General features: G+C 43.7%; 1 protein-coding gene across 4 annotated transcripts in view; it reads right to left on the minus strand.

The window, feature by feature from the left end:
- FYN (FYN proto-oncogene, Src family tyrosine kinase) overlaps positions 1 to 19,311 on the minus strand; it is a 184,758-nt gene that overhangs the window by 37,484 nt on the left and 127,963 nt on the right. For 3 of the 4 annotated variants that reach the window (XM_023513234.1, XM_023513243.1, XM_003781596.3), the window contains 6 exons: positions 18,185 to 18,442; positions 14,361 to 14,457; positions 8,032 to 8,130; positions 5,046 to 5,149; positions 3,915 to 4,064; positions 1,159 to 1,323 (listed from right to left, as the gene is read on the minus strand). In XM_023513234.1, coding sequence (XP_023369002.1) covers positions 1,159 to 1,323; positions 3,915 to 4,064; positions 5,046 to 5,149; positions 8,032 to 8,130; positions 14,361 to 14,457; positions 18,185 to 18,431 — 862 coding nt within the window. In that variant the 5' untranslated portion in view covers positions 18,432 to 18,442. Of the gene's footprint in view, positions 1 to 477; positions 634 to 1,158; positions 1,324 to 3,914; positions 4,065 to 5,045; positions 5,150 to 8,031; positions 8,131 to 14,360; positions 14,458 to 18,184; positions 18,443 to 19,311 lie in introns of all 4 variants that reach the window. The other variant, XM_003781597.3, reaches the window with a different exon arrangement.

The raw sequence follows: 19,311 nt of genomic DNA on the forward strand, positions 1-19,311 counted from the left end.
AAAAAAAAAAAAAAAGAAAGAGAAGTATGCGTGTCTCCTAAATGCCTACTACCTGCGAAGGACTTTAAACATACTGTCCCATGAAATCCTAAACAATGCTACGAAGCAGGTATCACTCCAATTTTACAGATGAGAAAACTGAGATTCATTCGTGGTTCATCAGCCAGTAAAGATTCAAATCTAGACCCACTGAACAAAAAGCTCATGGTCTTTCTTTATTGCTGCCATAGACAGTATCTTACCTTCCCACTTCTTAGGAAGAGAAAACACCAGATTCATCATGTATTGGTTTCCTGTTCTGCAGGTGCCTTAATTAACCACATGACGTAGGGTAGGTGAGCACAGCAAGCTGTCACCACATTGTGAAAATCTGGATGGCCCATGCCTGTTTAGTTACCCAGGTAAGTGTTTTGGTTTAAAACTGTCCTTTTAATTGGCTCTGAGATACAGCCAAACGAAATGTGCCCTCTGCCTTACCAAGCCATACTTCAGCGAAACACCCCTGACCCAGCTTCGTCTCCAGAAACAAGGAATCACGTTCAACTTCCCAAGCATCTTTAGCCAATCCAGAGGTTTGTGGGGTATAACTCGGTGCAATCACAGTTAAGTTAAAACACAAACCATCAGCTTTCTCTATAGAAAAGGGAATTAATAAAGAAAACACAGTCCTTATAATCCATAATTACGCATGCACTAAGAAAGATGGAAGGTGACTCACCCTTTCGGGCAACATTCAACAAATATTTGTTGTGGGAAATGAAGGGCAAGACCTTCTATGCAGGTGGAAACGTTTCTCGTTCCATTTGCTGGCTGATGCTGTGTCGCTCAGGCTGGTCTCCCTGCTCCTGGGCTCAGGCGATCCTCTCGCCTCAGCCTCCCAAAGTGTTGAGATTACAGGTGAGAACCACAGTGCCTGGCTTATGAATTGAGGCTCATAGAACAGTACAAATGGAGCCATTTGCCAATTTTGTCCACTTACTATCTCTTTTCTAGAAATTCCAGAATTTAAAAAATCAAAATAATCAAAATTATTATTCCCCACAATAGTAACTCGAACTTTCTTTTTGGTCAAAACTATTTATTTCCACCTTCCATCTTTGATGTTTGGTATTTCCCAAACAAGGAGGCTAATAATAGAGTAATTGAATCTCAGCATACCCATCCATACTTCCCCAAACTGCCCATTTCCCAGTCTCTTGATCAACTGCAGGGATTCTCGAGGGATTTCCCAGACATCTTTGGTTTTGACAGACAGATCGGTAAGCCTTGGCATCCCTTTGTGACAGGGAACGACTAGGCGGCAGCAGAGGCCTGCAGCTCTCTCTGACGAAGCAGGGCAGCGGCAGGAGAGGGAGAGAGAGCAGAACACACGTGACAACAACATTCACAGGTGCAAAACCACACTGGCCAGCGCGCGGCAAGGCTGGCAGCAATGCTACGTCAGGAGGGGACTACACACATTGTGGAGACTAGACGCTGCACACTGAAACATATTCACTGAAAGCAGAATAGAAGACCTTTTAAATTTAGATTATGCCGTATCCCCATGTGTGATATAGTCCATACAAATACAGAGACTGCTATGGTTTCTGTAATCACTACGGAAGAAAAATGTATTTGGCTCAATGGGCTAATAAAATGACTTTTGGAATCCTGAAAAGACCCTTACTAATTCTGAAAAGTACATTTGGACGAAAGAATGTCAACAGGACTGTCCTTTCCACACCTCTAATATCTAGATTACCCAAGGGGCTGGGGATCTCTCTGCTAGGAATGTATTTAAAATTATAACATTAGTATAAGATTCTTCTATAGACTGTTATAAACCATAAGGCAGAAGATACACCTGGTGGAGGGGGAAAAAAGAGATCAGGTTTTTCTAGAGATTTCTGTGGCTTTCTAACTGACTCAATTCCACCGTTAGACACTCTCGCATTGCTTCTTTGATATTTCCCATTAAGAAAAAGACATTATAACAGTCTCTGATGTATAATTTAGAAGTCTGATTTGAAAGGAGAACGAATGGAAACTAAAATTTGCAGGAACTCAAGGATGTGAAAGAATTCTGTTCCTTATGAAGGAGAACAGACAACAAAGAAGTTATCACTTAGAAATTATTGGGAGGTTATTTCTCGCTTTCATTTCATTTCTTTTTTTCTTTATTTTTTTTTCCCTAAAGAAGACACCTTTTAGAATCAAGTAGCAGCAAGGAGAAATGGATTAAATGCCAAGTTAAAAATCAATCAGGGGAGAAAAGGTAACAAAGAATGAGAAATCAGGGAAATGACAAAAGCTGAGCAGAGTCTGGCTTGCAAGGTGCACAGAACCCCCGGCCCCCAGCCCTTCAATCCCGGGAAAGCAAGTGCAATGTTGCCGCCTTATCTCAGGGAACTAACTGTAACTTACTTTTTATTCTTTTTTTTTTTTTTTTAAAGAATCAGGTTCTGAGATGTTTAGGCAGGAAATTATTTATGTGTCAATATCTCAAAGGCATTTTATTGTGCAAGAGAGAGAAAGAGGGAAGAGGAGAAGCTAATATAAAAACAAATCTAACTCAAGATGGATGTTTTTTTTTCCCTGAGATTAAAAAATGCCTATTGTTCTTCAGATCCCTTCTCTCCTTTCAGCTTTCCCGTATTATTAAGGTGCCCTTTCCAACACAATATTTTCTAATGATCCAAACCCTAGGGATCCTGCTCATGTTTGGCTGTAATGAAATACATTTCAGCATTTGAAAAATCCTTACGCCATGCAGGCATTTTGAGTATATCACTTAAGCTCAGGGAGCTATTCTGCTCCATTTCTCCCAGATATTTCATTAGAATCCACATAAACTAAGTTAGCCATGGCCCTAATCAGCTAGTACTACAAGTGTTAATATATTCAACTGCTCATTAGTGCTCAGGATCAATACACAGGCATTTGTTATTATCATTTTCAAAAGATTATTTTCTTTGTGTTAAAGGATAATACACACATATTTTTTTCAATGAATATGCATGCAGGAATAGTAGAAGTCATATCATGTACTAAATTTTGGAGTCTTGCCATCATCCTGAAGAATAATACAAAATATATATACGGGGTCGTACAAAAAACAACTGGGCTTAATGGGGTACAGATCTGTATCTGTGTTTATATTCATATACCTATGTCTATATTCACATGTGTATATTTATTATACAGTGGGGAGAGAAACAATCATTTTAACGACTGCACATAAAACCACATCCTTTAATAAAATGTATAAACAGCACACCCAAACATCTAATAATTACGTGCTTCCAGGAACAACAAAATCATGGTGACATCTGGGCATTAGGACAGAGACTGATCTACTTTTTAAAAGTTTAATTTGACATAGCAGATGTACTAGAGATCTACAAGCTGTGGGTCACATAAGTCTAAGTCTTGTTGGGAACAGAAGCATTGGTGGGGAGGTGGCACAAGATAAATGAGCTGCGGGAGAATGAAACGTCCCTGCAGCAGGGCTGTTTAAAGCGATGGCAGAAACACAGTATCCACTGAGGGAGTCCCCACGTAAATGCCCTCCCAGAGCCTTGTCCTCGTCCTTCCACGGTTTCTAAGTTACATAATGCAGGGAAAAGGGAAAAGATAACTTGCAAGGACTTTAGGATGAAGATGAAAAAACAAACGACTTTCAAAATTTAACCTGCTTTCTATTTGGGGCACTAGAATGCTCTTGAATCTGACAAACATATGGACCTAATAATAACTACGATAAAACAATAACAATGGAACCTCTGTAGCCAAGCCCCACTGTTAGGCGCTGGCGAGGAAAAATATTTTTCTAGTGACTTTGTTTATATTAGTTATTACCCCTTTCCAACTCTGTGCCTACCCACCCGCTCTGGCGTCCACAAGGTTCGTAGGCTAGTCAGAGTTAAGGTTACCTGAGTAATGTTGTACAAGCTGCTGAAGTGTTTCAAACTGGGCCCGGGTAGTAATATAGTATCCGCCATTGTCAAGTTTGCGAATTTTATAATGTTTGACGTGGTCTCCTTTCATATCATCCCAATCACGGATAGAAAGTGAATAGGCACCTGGTAAATAAGCAAGGCATTAGCAGCTCCAATCATTTCGAGGACTAGTTTGTTTTTTAGGGCTCAGTGACTCAACTATGCTGACTAATAGTTATTGAGGACACACACGTGCACGCACACGCATACACACAGAGCATCCCCACTAGGTAACAGGAAGAAGATGCCTCTTGCTGTCCTGCAAATGTCAGAAGATATTAGCAATAAAATGACTCTGCCCTTGAGACTGAGAGCTTCCTGAATAATTTTCTAAAATGCTCTGTTCAGTGCCCTTGTGTTGCCTAATACAGCACAGACCTGACCTCCCCTCTCCCCCTAGTCAAGAGCAGCCCTGTGCCGTGCAGCTGAGCTTGCCGCCCCTGTCCCCTTCATACACAAGGCATGCCGGGAGATGGGCGCAGCCTGGACAAAAGGAATCTCAGGACTGTTTCTCTGCCAGTGTGCTTCAAATCTCCGCCTCTCAACATTTTTTACAAGAACAGATAACCAGGGTCTGATAGATCAAGCTAGAAGGCCTCTACAATTTTCTTCCTTGACCTGTCTTCCCTTGCAGGCTCTAATGAGTTGCTAAATAATGAAAAGGCCAACAGGTGCAGCAGGAGCAGTGAAGTCCTCAGTTATTAAAAAAACAAAAGGAAGGCAAAAAAAAAAAAAAAAAAAAAACCAACCTGTGTGATTGGCACCTTACGATTAGAGTTTCAGAAAATCGTAATTCTGAAGGACTTCTGAAAAATTCTATGATCTTGTGTGCCCCAGAGCAGGGAAACGGCCCCAGCCCATTTGGGAAAGAAGGTCTTGATTTTGAGTCTCTGTAGTTCTTTTGGTGCTGTCTGTAGTTCTAGCGCCCGGAGGGAAAACTAAAAACAGGACTCTACTCATGTGTGGCATTTAAAACTCCTCATACATGAGGGATAAGCCTTTCATCCCCTCAGACTAATCCACAGATTTGAATGACAAGTCAACTGTCTCAGCTCGTTATCCTACCTTTGGTGGTTTCACTCTCTCGGATAAGAAAGGTACCTCTTGGGTTTCCAAAGGACAAAAGCTGTCGCTCAGCATCTTTTCGGCCAAGTTTTCCAAAGTACCACCTTTTAAATGAGATCAAGGAAAGGTGATACTTTATAACGGTCATTTACAAAATGGAATAGTGTAGGCTTTTTTTTTTGCCCATGAATCCCCCTCGCCCCCAATTTTGCCCTTAGCCCCTTCCCTACGTGGATATATATTTTTTCTAGCTTCATTCAGTTCCCTTTCAATCTATTCCTAAACCTATCCTTAATCCATCTTTTTCACACTTAAAAAAATCATATTCGAATTGTGGGTTTTCTTCCTTCCTTCCAGAGATGACAAGAACTGGTCTGCATTAGAACTGCCACCTGCATACACCAAAGGAGACATCTAAGACCTTGCTTTGAAATGGCAACCGAGGGAGACCCTTCCCACGCTCATCTAAAAGACTCTTGATTTCTAAGCATAATTACAACTCCTAGGAAATACCAAGACGCAGTCTTAGTGTATATAAAGATCATTAATCAAGCATTAAAAAGTTCAGTCACGATAGAGAAAGAATCAAGACGCGATATTTTCAGTAACTTCCACCTAAGGAACTCTAGAAAAAATGGTCATGAGGACCCTTCATCTGAGATGGCTGCTGCCCTTGAATGCTCGTTTGTATTGCTCTTGCCATCCAGCAGGTGCGAGGTGTGGGCTAAGTAGAAGGCATGACCAGGCACCTGGACCGTGATCTGCTGCACGTCTGCTCTGCGGCACAGCTGCAGGGACTGATGACTGTGCAAAGCCGAGACCTGTGCACAGTCAATGAACACGCCCTAAAAATGACCTGTGTCAAAGACATTCACGATTTCTCTCTCTGCACCAATTAAGGACGCTCTTGTGCCACATTAGGAGGCTTCACATTAAGTGGCCTCGGGACTTTTGTTGTGTTTCATCTTCCCTTTACGTTCGTAAGCCTTAACCACTGCCTGGCAATCAGTCAACATTTCAGCACCAGGTGCTGAATGAGCAGCAAGTGCTCTCTGCAACCCAGAGTTCTGGAGTAGTCCATCAGAATCTCTGCAATGCAACATTTTCTTAGACTATTTAACTGTGAAAGGATCCAGTTTCTAAAGTGAAATTTCATATGTGCCTTTATGTATTCCATTGTTGGTCAAAACTAAATTTGTATAGGTAAATTATAGCATATTTCTAACCAATATACACAATTTTATAAAATATTTACATAATATTCTCTATATGTTGGTCACACCTCTTTGTAAAATTTTTTAATAAATATTTTGTAAATAAAGGTACATTTAGTTACAAAAAATAAAATAAAAATAAAAAGTGCAATTTCAATTTATTATACTGAGTATTACGTGTTGACTGTCAAATTCTTTTGTGTATGGAAGAGTCTCAATGAGGATAAGACACAGTACACGTTAGCACCTCTGTGACATTCAGAGGTATCAAAACACGCAACAATCTCTAATCTTGCAATAAAGAATATTATGCCAATTATTTGTGAGAAACGACTTTCTGGGTTTTTATCAATAACCCATTTAAAATTCTGTGTAAAAGCAGTGGTGAATAAAAAAGAACGGTTAGAACTGTTTGTGCCTTAAACAATAGTATTTTAAGATAACGATGGTTAACTGCCTATGTAAAACCACAGGCATTATTTTAAAAATAATAGTTTATTCCTTAAGAACAGTATTTTGGAAACTGACCATACAACTTAAATATATAGCTGGTAGGTTCCCAGTTAACTCAAAGTCATGTGACATTTTGGTGGCACTTTTTATAACAGAATAAAAAGATGTTTGCAAAAGTGCTTTAAAATGAAAATTCCATACAAATACGTTTATTAACTGATGATGAAACATACTCACTAGGAGAAGAAAACAGCTCAGAACCACTAAGTATTTCAAAGTGGAAAACAAAACAGATCTTCTTAGAGGAAATAGAAGAGAATTAAAAACAGGAGAATGACCCAATCAGGGATTTGGCTGGAGCGTGGAGTCTAATCCTCCTTGCAATGCTTTTACAAACCCACAACAAAATAAGGATCAGAGCCAAAGGCTGGGCTGGGTGACTGACTTTTCTCCCTTTCTAGAGAGGTAAGTCCCAAAGGTGTCAGGGAAGAGTCCAAGTTCCTGTATTTGGAAATCATCACTCTACCTCCCTCTTTCTCAGTGAGACGTCAGGGCGGATGACAGTTCTCCACTTTGAAGGTGCCCGTTCATGCCCACAGGTCAGGAGAAGCAACAATGGCTATCCCTTCTGGAGCCCCTCAGCCTCTTGACCACCTTTCTGAACTGCTACCAGTTAAATATTTGGGCCAGATAACTGCTATTCACTGTTTACTATCAAAGGAACCAACTGAGATTTCAACTCAAAGGCAGAGACCATTTGACAGCCGCCACCATAGTATTTCCCAAGTTGTGGAACACACAGCATGTGAGATGCTTGTATCCAGGCACGGACCGTGTTATCTTTTCAGCTCCCGTTTACTGTTTCTGATTACACTGAGGGGAAAATTCTTAGCTTAATCCTTGATTATTATTCGCCTTCCCCTCCTCCCTCCCTCTAACAGAGGGAGCCGGCTGCAGGCTTTGGAACTTGGGTGGGCAAAAATATATGCGTCAGCTAGAATTTCATCATATTTTCGCAGTTACCTTCTATGATACGTTACATTGGGTTTTCATTTAGGGCACTGATATAAGGTTTCTGTTAAAAATACACATGTTTTTAAAAAGTGAGCAGGCTTAAAGAAAAACATTGGGAGCATTACAAAGATTAATACACGGCTATGGTGAAAACCGGGGCCTAAAGCCTGAGTAAGGGTGTTACAATATTCCCTCCACCACTCTAGTGAACATCTTCTCTCTCATGCCCAATGTTAATGGCATTTTATCTTGACGACCTTTTAAAAGCAAGTGGTTACATGAAAACAAAAGAAAACAAAACATACTCTTCTGCCTGGATAGAGTCAACTGGAGCCACGTAATTGCTGGGGATGTACCCTGTCTCTCCTGTTGTCAAGGAGCGGGCTTCCCACCAATCTCCTTCCCTGTAAAGAGAAAAGAAAGACTTGAATACGGTGATTACTTCGAAGTTTTGTAGCTATGGATGCAACGGTGTGCGCAAATTGTCTTGACTGTCCCCTAGTCATTCTGCCACCTGTTTCGTCCAGCCTGCTCCTTTTCCCTAAACTTGAACATAGTGCTCTCTTCCTCCCCAACGAAGTTCAAAAGCTTACAGTCCAAGTCAGCCAGGAGATGAGCCCATTGTTGCCTCATTTGTGAATTAAGACTATAGGACCCTGGCCATGAGTGGGCTCTCCTGGGCCTGGGGGTTCATTTTATTTGGCAAGTGTCCCCCCTTTGAACAGAAGGGAAGGAAACCCAGCCTCAGCCTACTTAAGAAGAACGTCACAGCTGTAGGTTGTTGGGGAGGGAAGTATATTAAGAGGTCCCACTATAGGTGAAAGCGTAGTCTGGAGACCTGTCCACCTGCTCTCAGGAAAATGGACAGACACGTCTTTCTGAAGGTGGGATAAAGACCTCAATGAGCGGCTCGGCACCTGTGGCTCAAGTGGCTAAGGCGCCAGCCACATACACCTAAGGTGGCGGGTTCAAACCCAGCCTGGGCCCGCCAAAAACAACAGTGACAGCTGCAATCAAAAAATAGCCAGGGGTTGTGGTGGGCGCCTGTGGTCCCAGCTACTTGGGAGGCTGAGGCAGGAGACTCGTTTGAGCCCAGGAGTTGGAGGTTGCTGTGAGCTGTGATGCCATAGCACTCTACCCAGGGGACAGCTTGAGGCTCTGTCTCAAAAAAAATTAGAAAATAAAAAAAAGACCTCAATAAGCTAGGCCTTCTTCAGGCCTTTCCAATCTGAGGCTATTCCAACAAATACCCAGAGTGCTGGCCCAGGGAATGCCAGGCAGGGGAGGGAAGGAGGGGGTGACTACACGACCAGGGGGAGCACAGAACTGGGAGGGGATGTGACGCTGGTCAGGGTGCCCTGTGCTGCCTGATACTCCTGCCACTGTGTAGTCTCAGCCTGGGAGCTCACAGGGACCTGAGGGAGCCCTTAGAACACTGCCTACCCCTTAAAGCCAATGAGTGATTTAAGTGGCTCAAACTCATATGCTTGGGCTTATGTGTGACAAGGAGCAGGGATGGAGCGTGTCCTTCCCAGGCTCACTGTGGCAGCAACGTGTGGGGGACTGTAGCTCTGCCATCGTGTGAGTGTCTGCAGGGCCCTGCCCTGGCCTGTAGTCAGGAGTGCTGGGCAGGGGCCTCTCAGACTTCTCATCACCAGACGCCCAGCACCTTCTTGCTCTCCTTTTTTGGTCCTTGGAGGCAGCAAGAGAAACTTCACATCTTTTAATTTTTTTTTTTTTTTTAATCACTTTGGCTGGGCTCTTGGCCAGGGAAGTAAAATGTGTTGGCTTTTGGCCGTCATAAAGATCCTCCCAGACTGATTAAATCAGGCAGAGAATAAACAGCCTCCACAGCAAACTTGAGCTTTACAGAAGAGAACACGCTCTAAAGACAGACTCTCTGAGCAAGGTGAGCAGTGGCTCCAGGCAGGATTTCATAGAACAACGGTGACAAGCCAGTGTGAGCTACAGCGCAGGTGTGGGAACGCAGCTGGTGGTGTTACACAATAGCCCACGAAAACCCAGGGTGCCAGCAAAAGTGTATTTTAAAACTTATATTTTAATTATTTTCAATATCTCCTTTTTATTACCTTGTTAGACAAATCAATGAAGAAAGAACATTTCTCATACCCAGAAAGCCCTTTTTTTTTATCACCTTAAATTTAGTTCATGTCCAGAGTTTTAGTTTGAAATATTTACAAATACTAAAGAATATATGTACCCCCTCTATGAACACCTGTGAACCCACCACCCAACCTAAGAGCTAGGCTGTTACCAGTTGTGTGGAACCTACACTGTGCTGTTTCTCTATCACACGCATTTCTGATTTTTTAGGTTCAAATAATGAAATAAAAAATGTCAGCATTTTATCATAAGTTATATTGGTCTTTTTTTATGACCACCCCCAAAGAAACAAATGCAGTTGTTAGTATATCATTTGAAAATATATGTGGAAGTTTATTTTTTTCATTCAACATAGTATGTGTTTAAGGAAATGGCTTTAGAGACAGAATGTTCACGTTAATCCAGGGACAACGTTTACTGCTCTGAAATGCCACTAGATGGAGACACTTCATCATAAAAAAACAATACCCACCTTCCCGCGGAATCCCGCCCCCAACCTGGGAAATGCTCCAAAATGGCGAGGAAGAAATTATATGCTTGTATCAGAGACTTATTTTTTAATGCAAGATACCCTCCATCAAGTTAGTTTTAATTGAATTAAGAAAATAAAGGTTAGCATCAATTTTTGGGTATGTGGGAATGTCAATGGGGGTAGAAAGCCAATGCATTTTGCCGCAGGTTGGGACAAGCCCAGTCTCATCCAGGTGATCTGGCATTAATGAAGTCATTTCCAATTCAAATCTACTTTTAACAATTTCATTTTGGTCCAGGCACCTAAATAGTTTAGCACAGATTAGAATTCAATTACTAGCTTGTTCTAAAGTCATGCATCAAGAATTCATGATTTTCTTATTTGACCCCATTAATCTCACAAGGGTTTTCAGTTACTTTTGAGAAAGATAAAATCCTTGATTTCTCTTTTTCTAGGTCATGTGGGGTCACTTTCTCCATCAAAGGAGATGTGAGGTGACAGAGACTCCTTGTAGCCTCTAGTGACCTCATAGGTTGAGCCCAGAGAGGCCGGTACACACTCAAAACATCTATCAAAAGATGTTGAGCATGTGAATCATCTTTTTAATACACCAGAAACACCAGTTCACCTATAAATAAATGCTGTATAAAATCATTCATGTTGATTTAGCAAAACAGGACCTCTACTATGTTACCTTTTGTCTCTCTACTCGAGTTATTGTGGATAAATGACATTATTAAAGCTACATTTCTTTAAACTGTTCTTAGAGTTCAGATTTTTTATTAATTCACACTTGGTGAGACATTTTTTCATTGTTATCTTGCTCTGATTCAAATGTATGATTTAAACCCTGGTGCTGGTTTAGAATGGCTTTTTAAATTTTTATAATAGCCCCCCCACTTCCTCTGATTTAAAGACTTATTAAAAGAGCCGGGTCCCAATCTCTGAAGTTGCTCACAGGGTTTGTGGTCCCAGGAGCCCCAAGCCTGAAGCCTTGATGGAGCCAAGAAGTGGCATCTGCCAACAGAAGTCAGCCTTGATCTGCCCAGCCATGCAGCATTTTTATTATACGTCCTACTACATGACACTGGGCACTTACAACAGGCCAAAGAAGCACTCCCTCCATCCCCCACTGGGCAGCAGGAACACCGCTTTAGGGCACAGGGCTTCTCCCACAGTTAATGCTGCACTTTAAAACACAAAAGCTAATCCTGTGGCTTCCAGTTTCTGCCTCTAGACCCCAGGAAGGGAGTGGGAGGACACACACTAGGAGGTGTGGCAGCTGCCCCAGGGAGAACACAGCCCCATCCTTCCCTCTCTTCCGTGCAGAGCCGGGGCTGGGCGAGGCTGGGGGAGGGGCGGAGCTGTGCCATCTGCTTCCCCATCGCTGCTTTGTTTCTCCTCCACGATTTTCTCTTCCCTGTTATTACCCTTGACTTCAGGATATTGTACGTGTTACACAAACCTTATTTTTCTTTTCCATAACCTTGAGAAAAGGCATTTATATGGCTCATGGGATGGAGGAATTCCACTGGCAAAAAGGAAGAACATTAAGAGGGGAAGAACCTTTGTAATATTTTCCTCTGTGGGAACAGGGTCAGAGGCTCAGATGCCTCTGTAAACATCAAAGGCCACAAATGCCAATCACAAAACATACATTGAGATTGATTAGATCCTCCTTGAATATTTCTCCAAAATTTCAATTTAATGACCTTGTAGATTGCTTCCAAATCAACAAAGAAGTCTTGGGTTTGACTGTGGCAGGTTTACCAGAGCCTGATGCACAGATCCATCTGGATTGTGGAGAAGATTCCAGAAGGGCTATGTACGGGCCTTCCCATTACTCCTTAGTTTTTACCTTTTGGAATTTACAAATAGTTTTAAAATTTCTAATCAACTGTGGCATTTAGGGAACATTGTATAAACTGGGGAGAAGTGGGGTATATTTCAGAATCGGAAGTTAATAGACTCTGACAAGAAGCAGTCATCTGAGAATCAAACTGACGAGAAGGAATCATCAATCAGAAGAGATCAAAGCTAAATTCCTTCCTCCCACCCACCTCCCAGCCAACTTTCCAAACTACATGTAGCTGGAATGGTTCAATCCCCATTTGATGGGGGCATCTGGGCCTTTCCAAGATCACACTTGACACTGTACTCAGATGACCCCAGCATCTCACCCTGCACTCTGCCACCTGCTGGCTCTGTGCACTGGGGTGGTCCCTAACCAGGGGCTCCTCAGATGTCAGAGGATGACTATGATATATACCCCAAGCAGTTGTGAAGGATAAATACGAACACTTGTGACTTAGCACATGGCTGGTACCTAAGGGGCTTTCAATAAATAGCAGCTGCTCACTATTTTTAAAGTGTGTCTGTGGCTACAGGAGGAGGGATCCTGGAGGTAGGTCCCCTTCTTCCTGACCTTGGTGCTGGCTGAACAGGCATGTGCAGTTTGTGAAAATTCAACAAGCTGTATATATATATTTTTTTAAATTATGGTAAAACATGTATAAGATGTATTGTTTTAATTATTTCCGAGCGTACAGCTGAGTGGCGGTAAGCACATTCACACTGTGCAATCGTCACTGTGTACACTATTGATACACGCACTTTTCTGCACGTATTTCAATAAAAAACTATAAAAAATCCACCCACTTCCATTAATTATGGCAATATTAATATTTTTTAAAATGCTATGGCTGGGGGAAGACATGATTGTAAGAGGGACTTTACCTAACAAATGCAATCAGTGTAACCTGGTTTCTTGCACCCTCAATGAATCCCCAACAATAATAATAAATGAATTAAAAAAAAAAGAAAAAAGGGCAGTGCCTATGGCTCAGAGGAGTAGGGCGCTGGCTCCATATGCCGTAGATGTCAGGTTCAAACCCAGCCCTGGCCAAAAACCATAAAAAAAAAAAATGCTATAGCTAAGCAGAATGTTTTCTGACATCTAGAAATGAGTTACTGGCCACCTACAGAGGCATTCAGTTCTTCTGCTGAAAGGTGGTGTGTTCTGGGGTATCCCTCAGAAGAGATGGGCAGTTTTCAGGCCAGCCGCAATGAGCACGCCCCTTTCCTGGGCTGTGTGGTGTGAGCAGGGCTGCCCCTTACCTGCCCTAGCTCACCCTTCTGGGAAAGCTGAAGAGCCAGGTGTCAAATCCTTCAACCACATGAAATCCGGTTTGCTCAGGCAATCAGACTTGGTGACACAGGAGAATCTCCTGGTGTGCCCTATCCCCTGGGTGGCATACTTTCCTAACCACCAGAAAGCACTGCCAGGTCACTGGAGGTGCCTGGCTGGCCGACTCAAGACCCCACCATTTTCTTTACAGCCTGAAATTTTCTGGAGGGCCCTCAACTATAATGCCCCAGTCTAATAGAGGCAGTATTTTAAAACCACAGGGAAATCTGAACCATATTTATTCTTCCTATGGATTATCAAATGCAGGATTTGAAAAGTGAGTGAATCTCTTGAAACTTCCCCGTTGCCTATTTAACTGTTGTTCCCACTGGCCATGTTTAAAACGTAGGCTACACAGGTATTCACGAGTGGGTGGAATTGCTTCTCCTTCGATCTCACCAAGACTTCAATCCCAAATTTTTATTACAGCCCCACAGCTTTCCCCAACAGGAGTGGTCAGTAGTTTTGAAAGCAGAAGGAATATGTCGCAAACCTCAAGTGAGGGCTTAGCTCATGCAGCATCCAAAATGGGAAGAAACTCTTAAGGCAGAGAGCTCATGATGTGCGCGGCCGACCCTCGTGCCAATCATTTGAAACTGGAGATTTGTGGAGACACTCCGGGCAGTGGAGGGCCATGCACCAGCTTTTACAACCCTTAAATCAAACCAAACCAAACTAAACCAAAACAACACGGACTCTGCTACTGTAGTGTTCTCCAGAAAGCTCCTTGGACATATTCTGGTGAATTTAGTAAATACTCTTTTAGCATTTCAGGATGCTAAAAACTGGTCATGCAAGCACCCTTCCCAATCTGCAAGGCACACGTGCTTCTCTTCCCACTCCAAACTTACGAGCTGTTCAATATTTGAAATTTTTCTCCTTTGTGAAAACTCAGGTCATCTTCTGTCCGTGCTTCATAGTCATAGAGGGCCACAAACAGTGTCACTCCTGCGAAAACAACATCAAAAGGAGGGAGATTATCAGGCAAGCGGAAATTAATTCTCAGAAATTAAACCTTTACCAAAATCTCATTCCGCAAATCTGCATCTAGTGGGCACTACGGACATGATGAAGCGTTGTAATTAATGTGTGAAGGCCGGAGTCACGGCGCCGTGTTTATGCCTCAGTATTTGTAGATGAAGCAGCTTTTAATCTGACAAAAACCTGGAGATGAAGGACTTCTCTCTGTGTAGCTTTGACTGACTCCCTGGAAGAGACAGTAACGTCTGAAACTGAAGGGCGGCAGTGCCAGGATCAGGGTCGCAGGGCTCTGCCGCTACTAGTAACACTCACGATTGGACATACGTGCTCTTCCACTCGGGAGCCCATGTTGGGTTCTGGGCAAAATGGATCACTCTTTACCTTGGCATAACAGTAACGTGGAAGATAACAGGAAACTCCTGCTGTGGCTTAGGGAAATGTAAAGAAGACCCCTTACCTCCCCTGAAAATGGCATCTCTCTACCTTCCTCTTCCTGCTATGAACACCCCTCTCTTCACACTGTCCCACAGTGTTCACTCTTCCTCGCACCCACCCTACGCATTCCCTTCTGGTTGACTTCCCAGAGAGGCTCCTCCTGCTTTGCAGAAGTTGTCATCAACAGTGAAGGATGTCCAGAGTCCCATTTGGCCTTGGACTTCCTCCACGTAACAGGCAGAATCACAGACAGCCCTTCCTGATTCCTGTCCCCTGGCATCACACCCTGTGCTATCCCCTTCCTTTCAATGTGGGCTGAGCCTACTGATTTGCCTCTAACAATGTGCAAAGCTGATGGGATGTCCCTAAAGTGATTAGGCTTCAAAACGCAGTGAGCTCTGTGTTCCTAGCTCTGTGTTGCCATTTTAGTTTGCACACTTAGATGAAGCAAGGTGCCACGCCAGCAGGGCCACAAGACAAAGATCTGAGTGTGGACTCAACCAACAGCCAGTGTGGAACCCCATCCTGCCAACACCACCTGAGCATGGAAGCAAATCCCTCCCAGTGGAACTGTGCAGTGCCGTAGCCCAGCAGACAACTCAGCTCAACTGTAGCCTGTGAGAGGTTCTGAAGCAGGGACCCAGCTAAGTCATTCCCAGATTCCTGACCCACAGAAACTGAGAGATAATAAACATGCACTGTGGCTTGGCGTTGTGGCTCACGCCTGTAATCCTAGCACTCTGAGAGGCCAAGGCAGGTGGCTTGCCTGAGCTCACAGGTTTGAGACTAGCCTGAGCAAGAGTGAGACCTCATCTCTAAAAATAGTTCAGCATTGTGGCAGGTGCCTGTAGCCCCAGTTACTTGGGAGGCAGAGACAAGACAATCGGTTGAGCCCAGGAGTTTGAGGTTGTTGTGAGCTATGACGCCATGGCACTCTACCCAGAGCGACGAAGTGAAATTCTGTCTCCAAAAAAATAAATAAATAAATAAATAAATAAAAAATAAATAAATAAAAATATTGTTTGAAGTTTCTAAGTTTTGTGGTAATTTGTTATATAGCAATTGATAACTAATAACATTTTGTTCCCTTTAATCTGGTTCCTCATTCCGATCTCTATATATTTCACAGTGCCTGAAATTCTTGATGGCCTAAAGAACACACTGCATGGAGCCTGTCCCTCTGCTGAGCTGTGAGGGTAGTCAATGGAACAGATGTGTCCATGGGACTGTTCAGGAACTGGAAACATTTCCACCCCACACCGAGTGGGACTCCCTGTAGGAGAACTGTCATTCAAATGCCTGTCAGGTGAGAGAGCACTTGTTTGGTGAGTGTCCTCTTGTTTGGAGAGATTTCTTTGAAAGGTAAGAAAAGAGACTAGGCCAGGTGTGGTGGCTCATGTCGGTAATAATCCCAAGAGGCCTAGGCAGGTGCATTGCTTGAGCTCAGGAGTTTGAGACCAGTGTGAGCAAGAGTGAGACCCCATCTTTACTAAAAATAGAAAAAGTGAGGCAAGAGGACTGCCTGAGCCCAAGAGGTGGAGGTTGCTGTGAGCTGAGCCACAGAGACTGTCTCAGAAAAAAAAAAAAGAGACTGGCTTAAGAGAAAAATGTGGGTACATGTAAAGTCACGCCTACTCTTAGTTAGCACTCTATTAACAGATTCCCTTCCTGACATAGTTCACAACCTTCATGGTGTGGAAGGCAGGGTACACGGAGTCCAGCGCTCCCACTCTCTCCCTGCGTCCACCAAGGCCTTTTATGTTCAGGGACTGAGCAGAGAATGAAAAGAGGTAATAGAGGAACACAGACATTGTTTTGGGTTTTAAATGACTGAAACCAAATAATTCAAGGCAGAAAAATCTGCCAATATTTGTGTGCTTTAACTAGTGTGCTTTAACTTTTAAATTTTATAAGGGATGAGACAGCCTCTTGGATCAAGATGGTCCCTGACTGCAGCGTAGACCCACATGTTCAAGGCAAGCATCCCTCTCTAGTGACTCTGATGAATGATGCTTGCAGACACAGGGATTCATACCCAGCGCTCATGAATGAATGAACAAGGACAATGCCTGTGTCAGCAGAATTAAAGGTCTGCGCTGCTTCTCACTGCAGGCAAACGGTGCTGTGCCGAATGGGTTCTTGGCTCTCTTTTCACCTGTAGCCTGGTGAGACAGATAGCCCTAGGCTGCCTGTCTGTCTCTTTCCCTCCTCCTTCCTTTCTCCTTTGGGAAAGCAGAGAGTGAGTGTACCTAGTGTTCATTCAGCATTCCAAGGCCTGGGTTAAAGGGGCAGCCAGAGTCCCCACAGCACAAGAGTGAGCACAAATGATTTTGCTACTGAGCAGAGCATGAAATTCTAGAGAAAGCGAAACAGATAATGTCCAAAGGCTCGGGGTCAGGTCCCGTGGATATAACGACACCGCCTAGTCATTGGGTGCAGAGGGAGTAAAAAATCCCTGCTAATGCCTTGCTGGTGCCAAATCTCTAGGTAAAAATGCACAGTGTCATTATATAAATATCTGCTCCCAAATGAGCTGAGAGATGCTATAATCTTTTGAACTTTTGCAATGAAAAAACAATTCTGAAACAAATAATGTCAAATATCTAGTTACTATGGCTCACATGCTGAGAGAGGCTTTGGAAGACTAGGGATACATGAGATAACTTATAAATACTTCGGAAAACATATGTGCTATAATGTATGCCAGATATTTTACAAAGCATTAGCTAAGTCAGCAAATATACACGGCAGTAAAATATAGCCTTGTGGTGTGAAAGACGAGGAAACAGAGAGAGAGAGGGAAAGATTAGGCAGATGAAGGAAAGGCCCCCCCCCCAAAGTGGTGGAGGGAAGTGGGGGAGTGGGTACATTAATACCTGGAGAACTCAAAATAGGCATGCTCAGATGCAGTCCTGGAACTTCTAAAGATCTGGGAGGGGACTCTGGCATCTGCATTTTGAAAAAGCTGCCCTAGTTATTCTCAGCCTACCAAGAAGAACTCTGTAGCTCACTAACTCATGCAGAATCCTCACAGAGCAGCAACTTAGGGCACCCCGCATGCCTCCAGCCAGGCATTTTGGTTTGTACATCAAGCTCTGGCTTTCCTTTTTTAATGTTCCCTCATCTGGTAGAGGAGACTGATTAGAAATTTAAATGCAAAACGCCTCCTCAAAGGGAGCTGACCGGAGCACAGACATTCAACTGCCAAAGGCATTAAGGGCACTGCCCCCTCCTGCCTTCGGCCACCCAGGGGGCTTACCTGTTCCTCCTCTTGTTCTCAAGGTCCCAGTATGAGATGAAGAGTTCACACCCCCAAAGACCGTGAGTCCCTGGCCCCCGGCTGCATGGAAGTTGTTGTAGTTGGGGATGGAGGTCACACCGAAGCTGGGGTAGTGCTGCGGGGTGGGGTCTGTGCCATAGCGGTACCCGGAGCTCTGGTTCAGGCTGCCGTCCCGCTCCTCCGTCAGTTTTGTTGCTTCTTTATCCTTACATTGCACACAGCCCATTATCTAAATTCCTGCCAAGACAGAAAGGAAGCAGTGAGCAGGGATGCTGCCTCCTGGTCGGGTGGCTTTATTATGAAAGAGGACTATCGATAAGGCTGGCCCATGGCTGTTTCAGGCCTGTGAGGGCCTGAGGAGCAGTGGCTGGGGGGATGGTTAGGAGGAAGCTCAGTTCCCTTGACCTGACAATCACATTTGTCCCCCATGTGCTCGCGATGATGGCACCCTCACGGAGTATGATGTTCCCATGCAGCAACTTTCAAGTGGGGTCTGCACCCCTTAAAATTCTGTAATGGCACACACCTGCCTACAGACAGCCCTATAGTACTAATTACGCCTGTGTTAGTCATCTCCAAAAATTATACGCTCTGTGAGATGAGACCATGCAATATTAGAACACAAACTTCCATCACAGCAAAGGAAATCTAAAGAAGAGGGCGCGGGAGTGCTGGGTAAGCCAGAATCCAGCCCACGAGTGAGTCACCAGATGTCCCCAGTCATGGGCACCTATTCTGCACACATAAAACTGGTCAATCTTAAACAATAAGATGCTGACAAGTATCAAAATTAAGAACCGGTTACCGGACGAAAAATGAATTTGGCAGCACCTGAGAGGTCTGTATGTATCTGCAGGATGTCACGATAGCCTGCAGTAACAAAACCACTGACAGCTGCTAATTTCCTTCAAAAACACAGGACAAAAGAGAACCCATTCCCATGTTCTAGAGTTAGTGGTGGATCAAAAACTTGAGTCACTGGCTCGGCGCCTATAGCTCAACCGGCTAAGGCACCAGCCATGTACACCTAAGGTGGCGGGTTCAAATCCCCAGCCTGGACCCGCCAAACAACAATGACGGCTGCAACCAAAATATAGCCAGGCGTT

The sequence above is a fragment of the Otolemur garnettii genome, unplaced genomic scaffold (assembly GCF_000181295.1).
Source record: "Otolemur garnettii isolate 467f Iridium unplaced genomic scaffold, OtoGar3 scaffold00002, whole genome shotgun sequence".
In the NCBI taxonomy this organism is placed as follows: domain Eukaryota; kingdom Metazoa; phylum Chordata; class Mammalia; order Primates; family Galagidae; genus Otolemur; species Otolemur garnettii.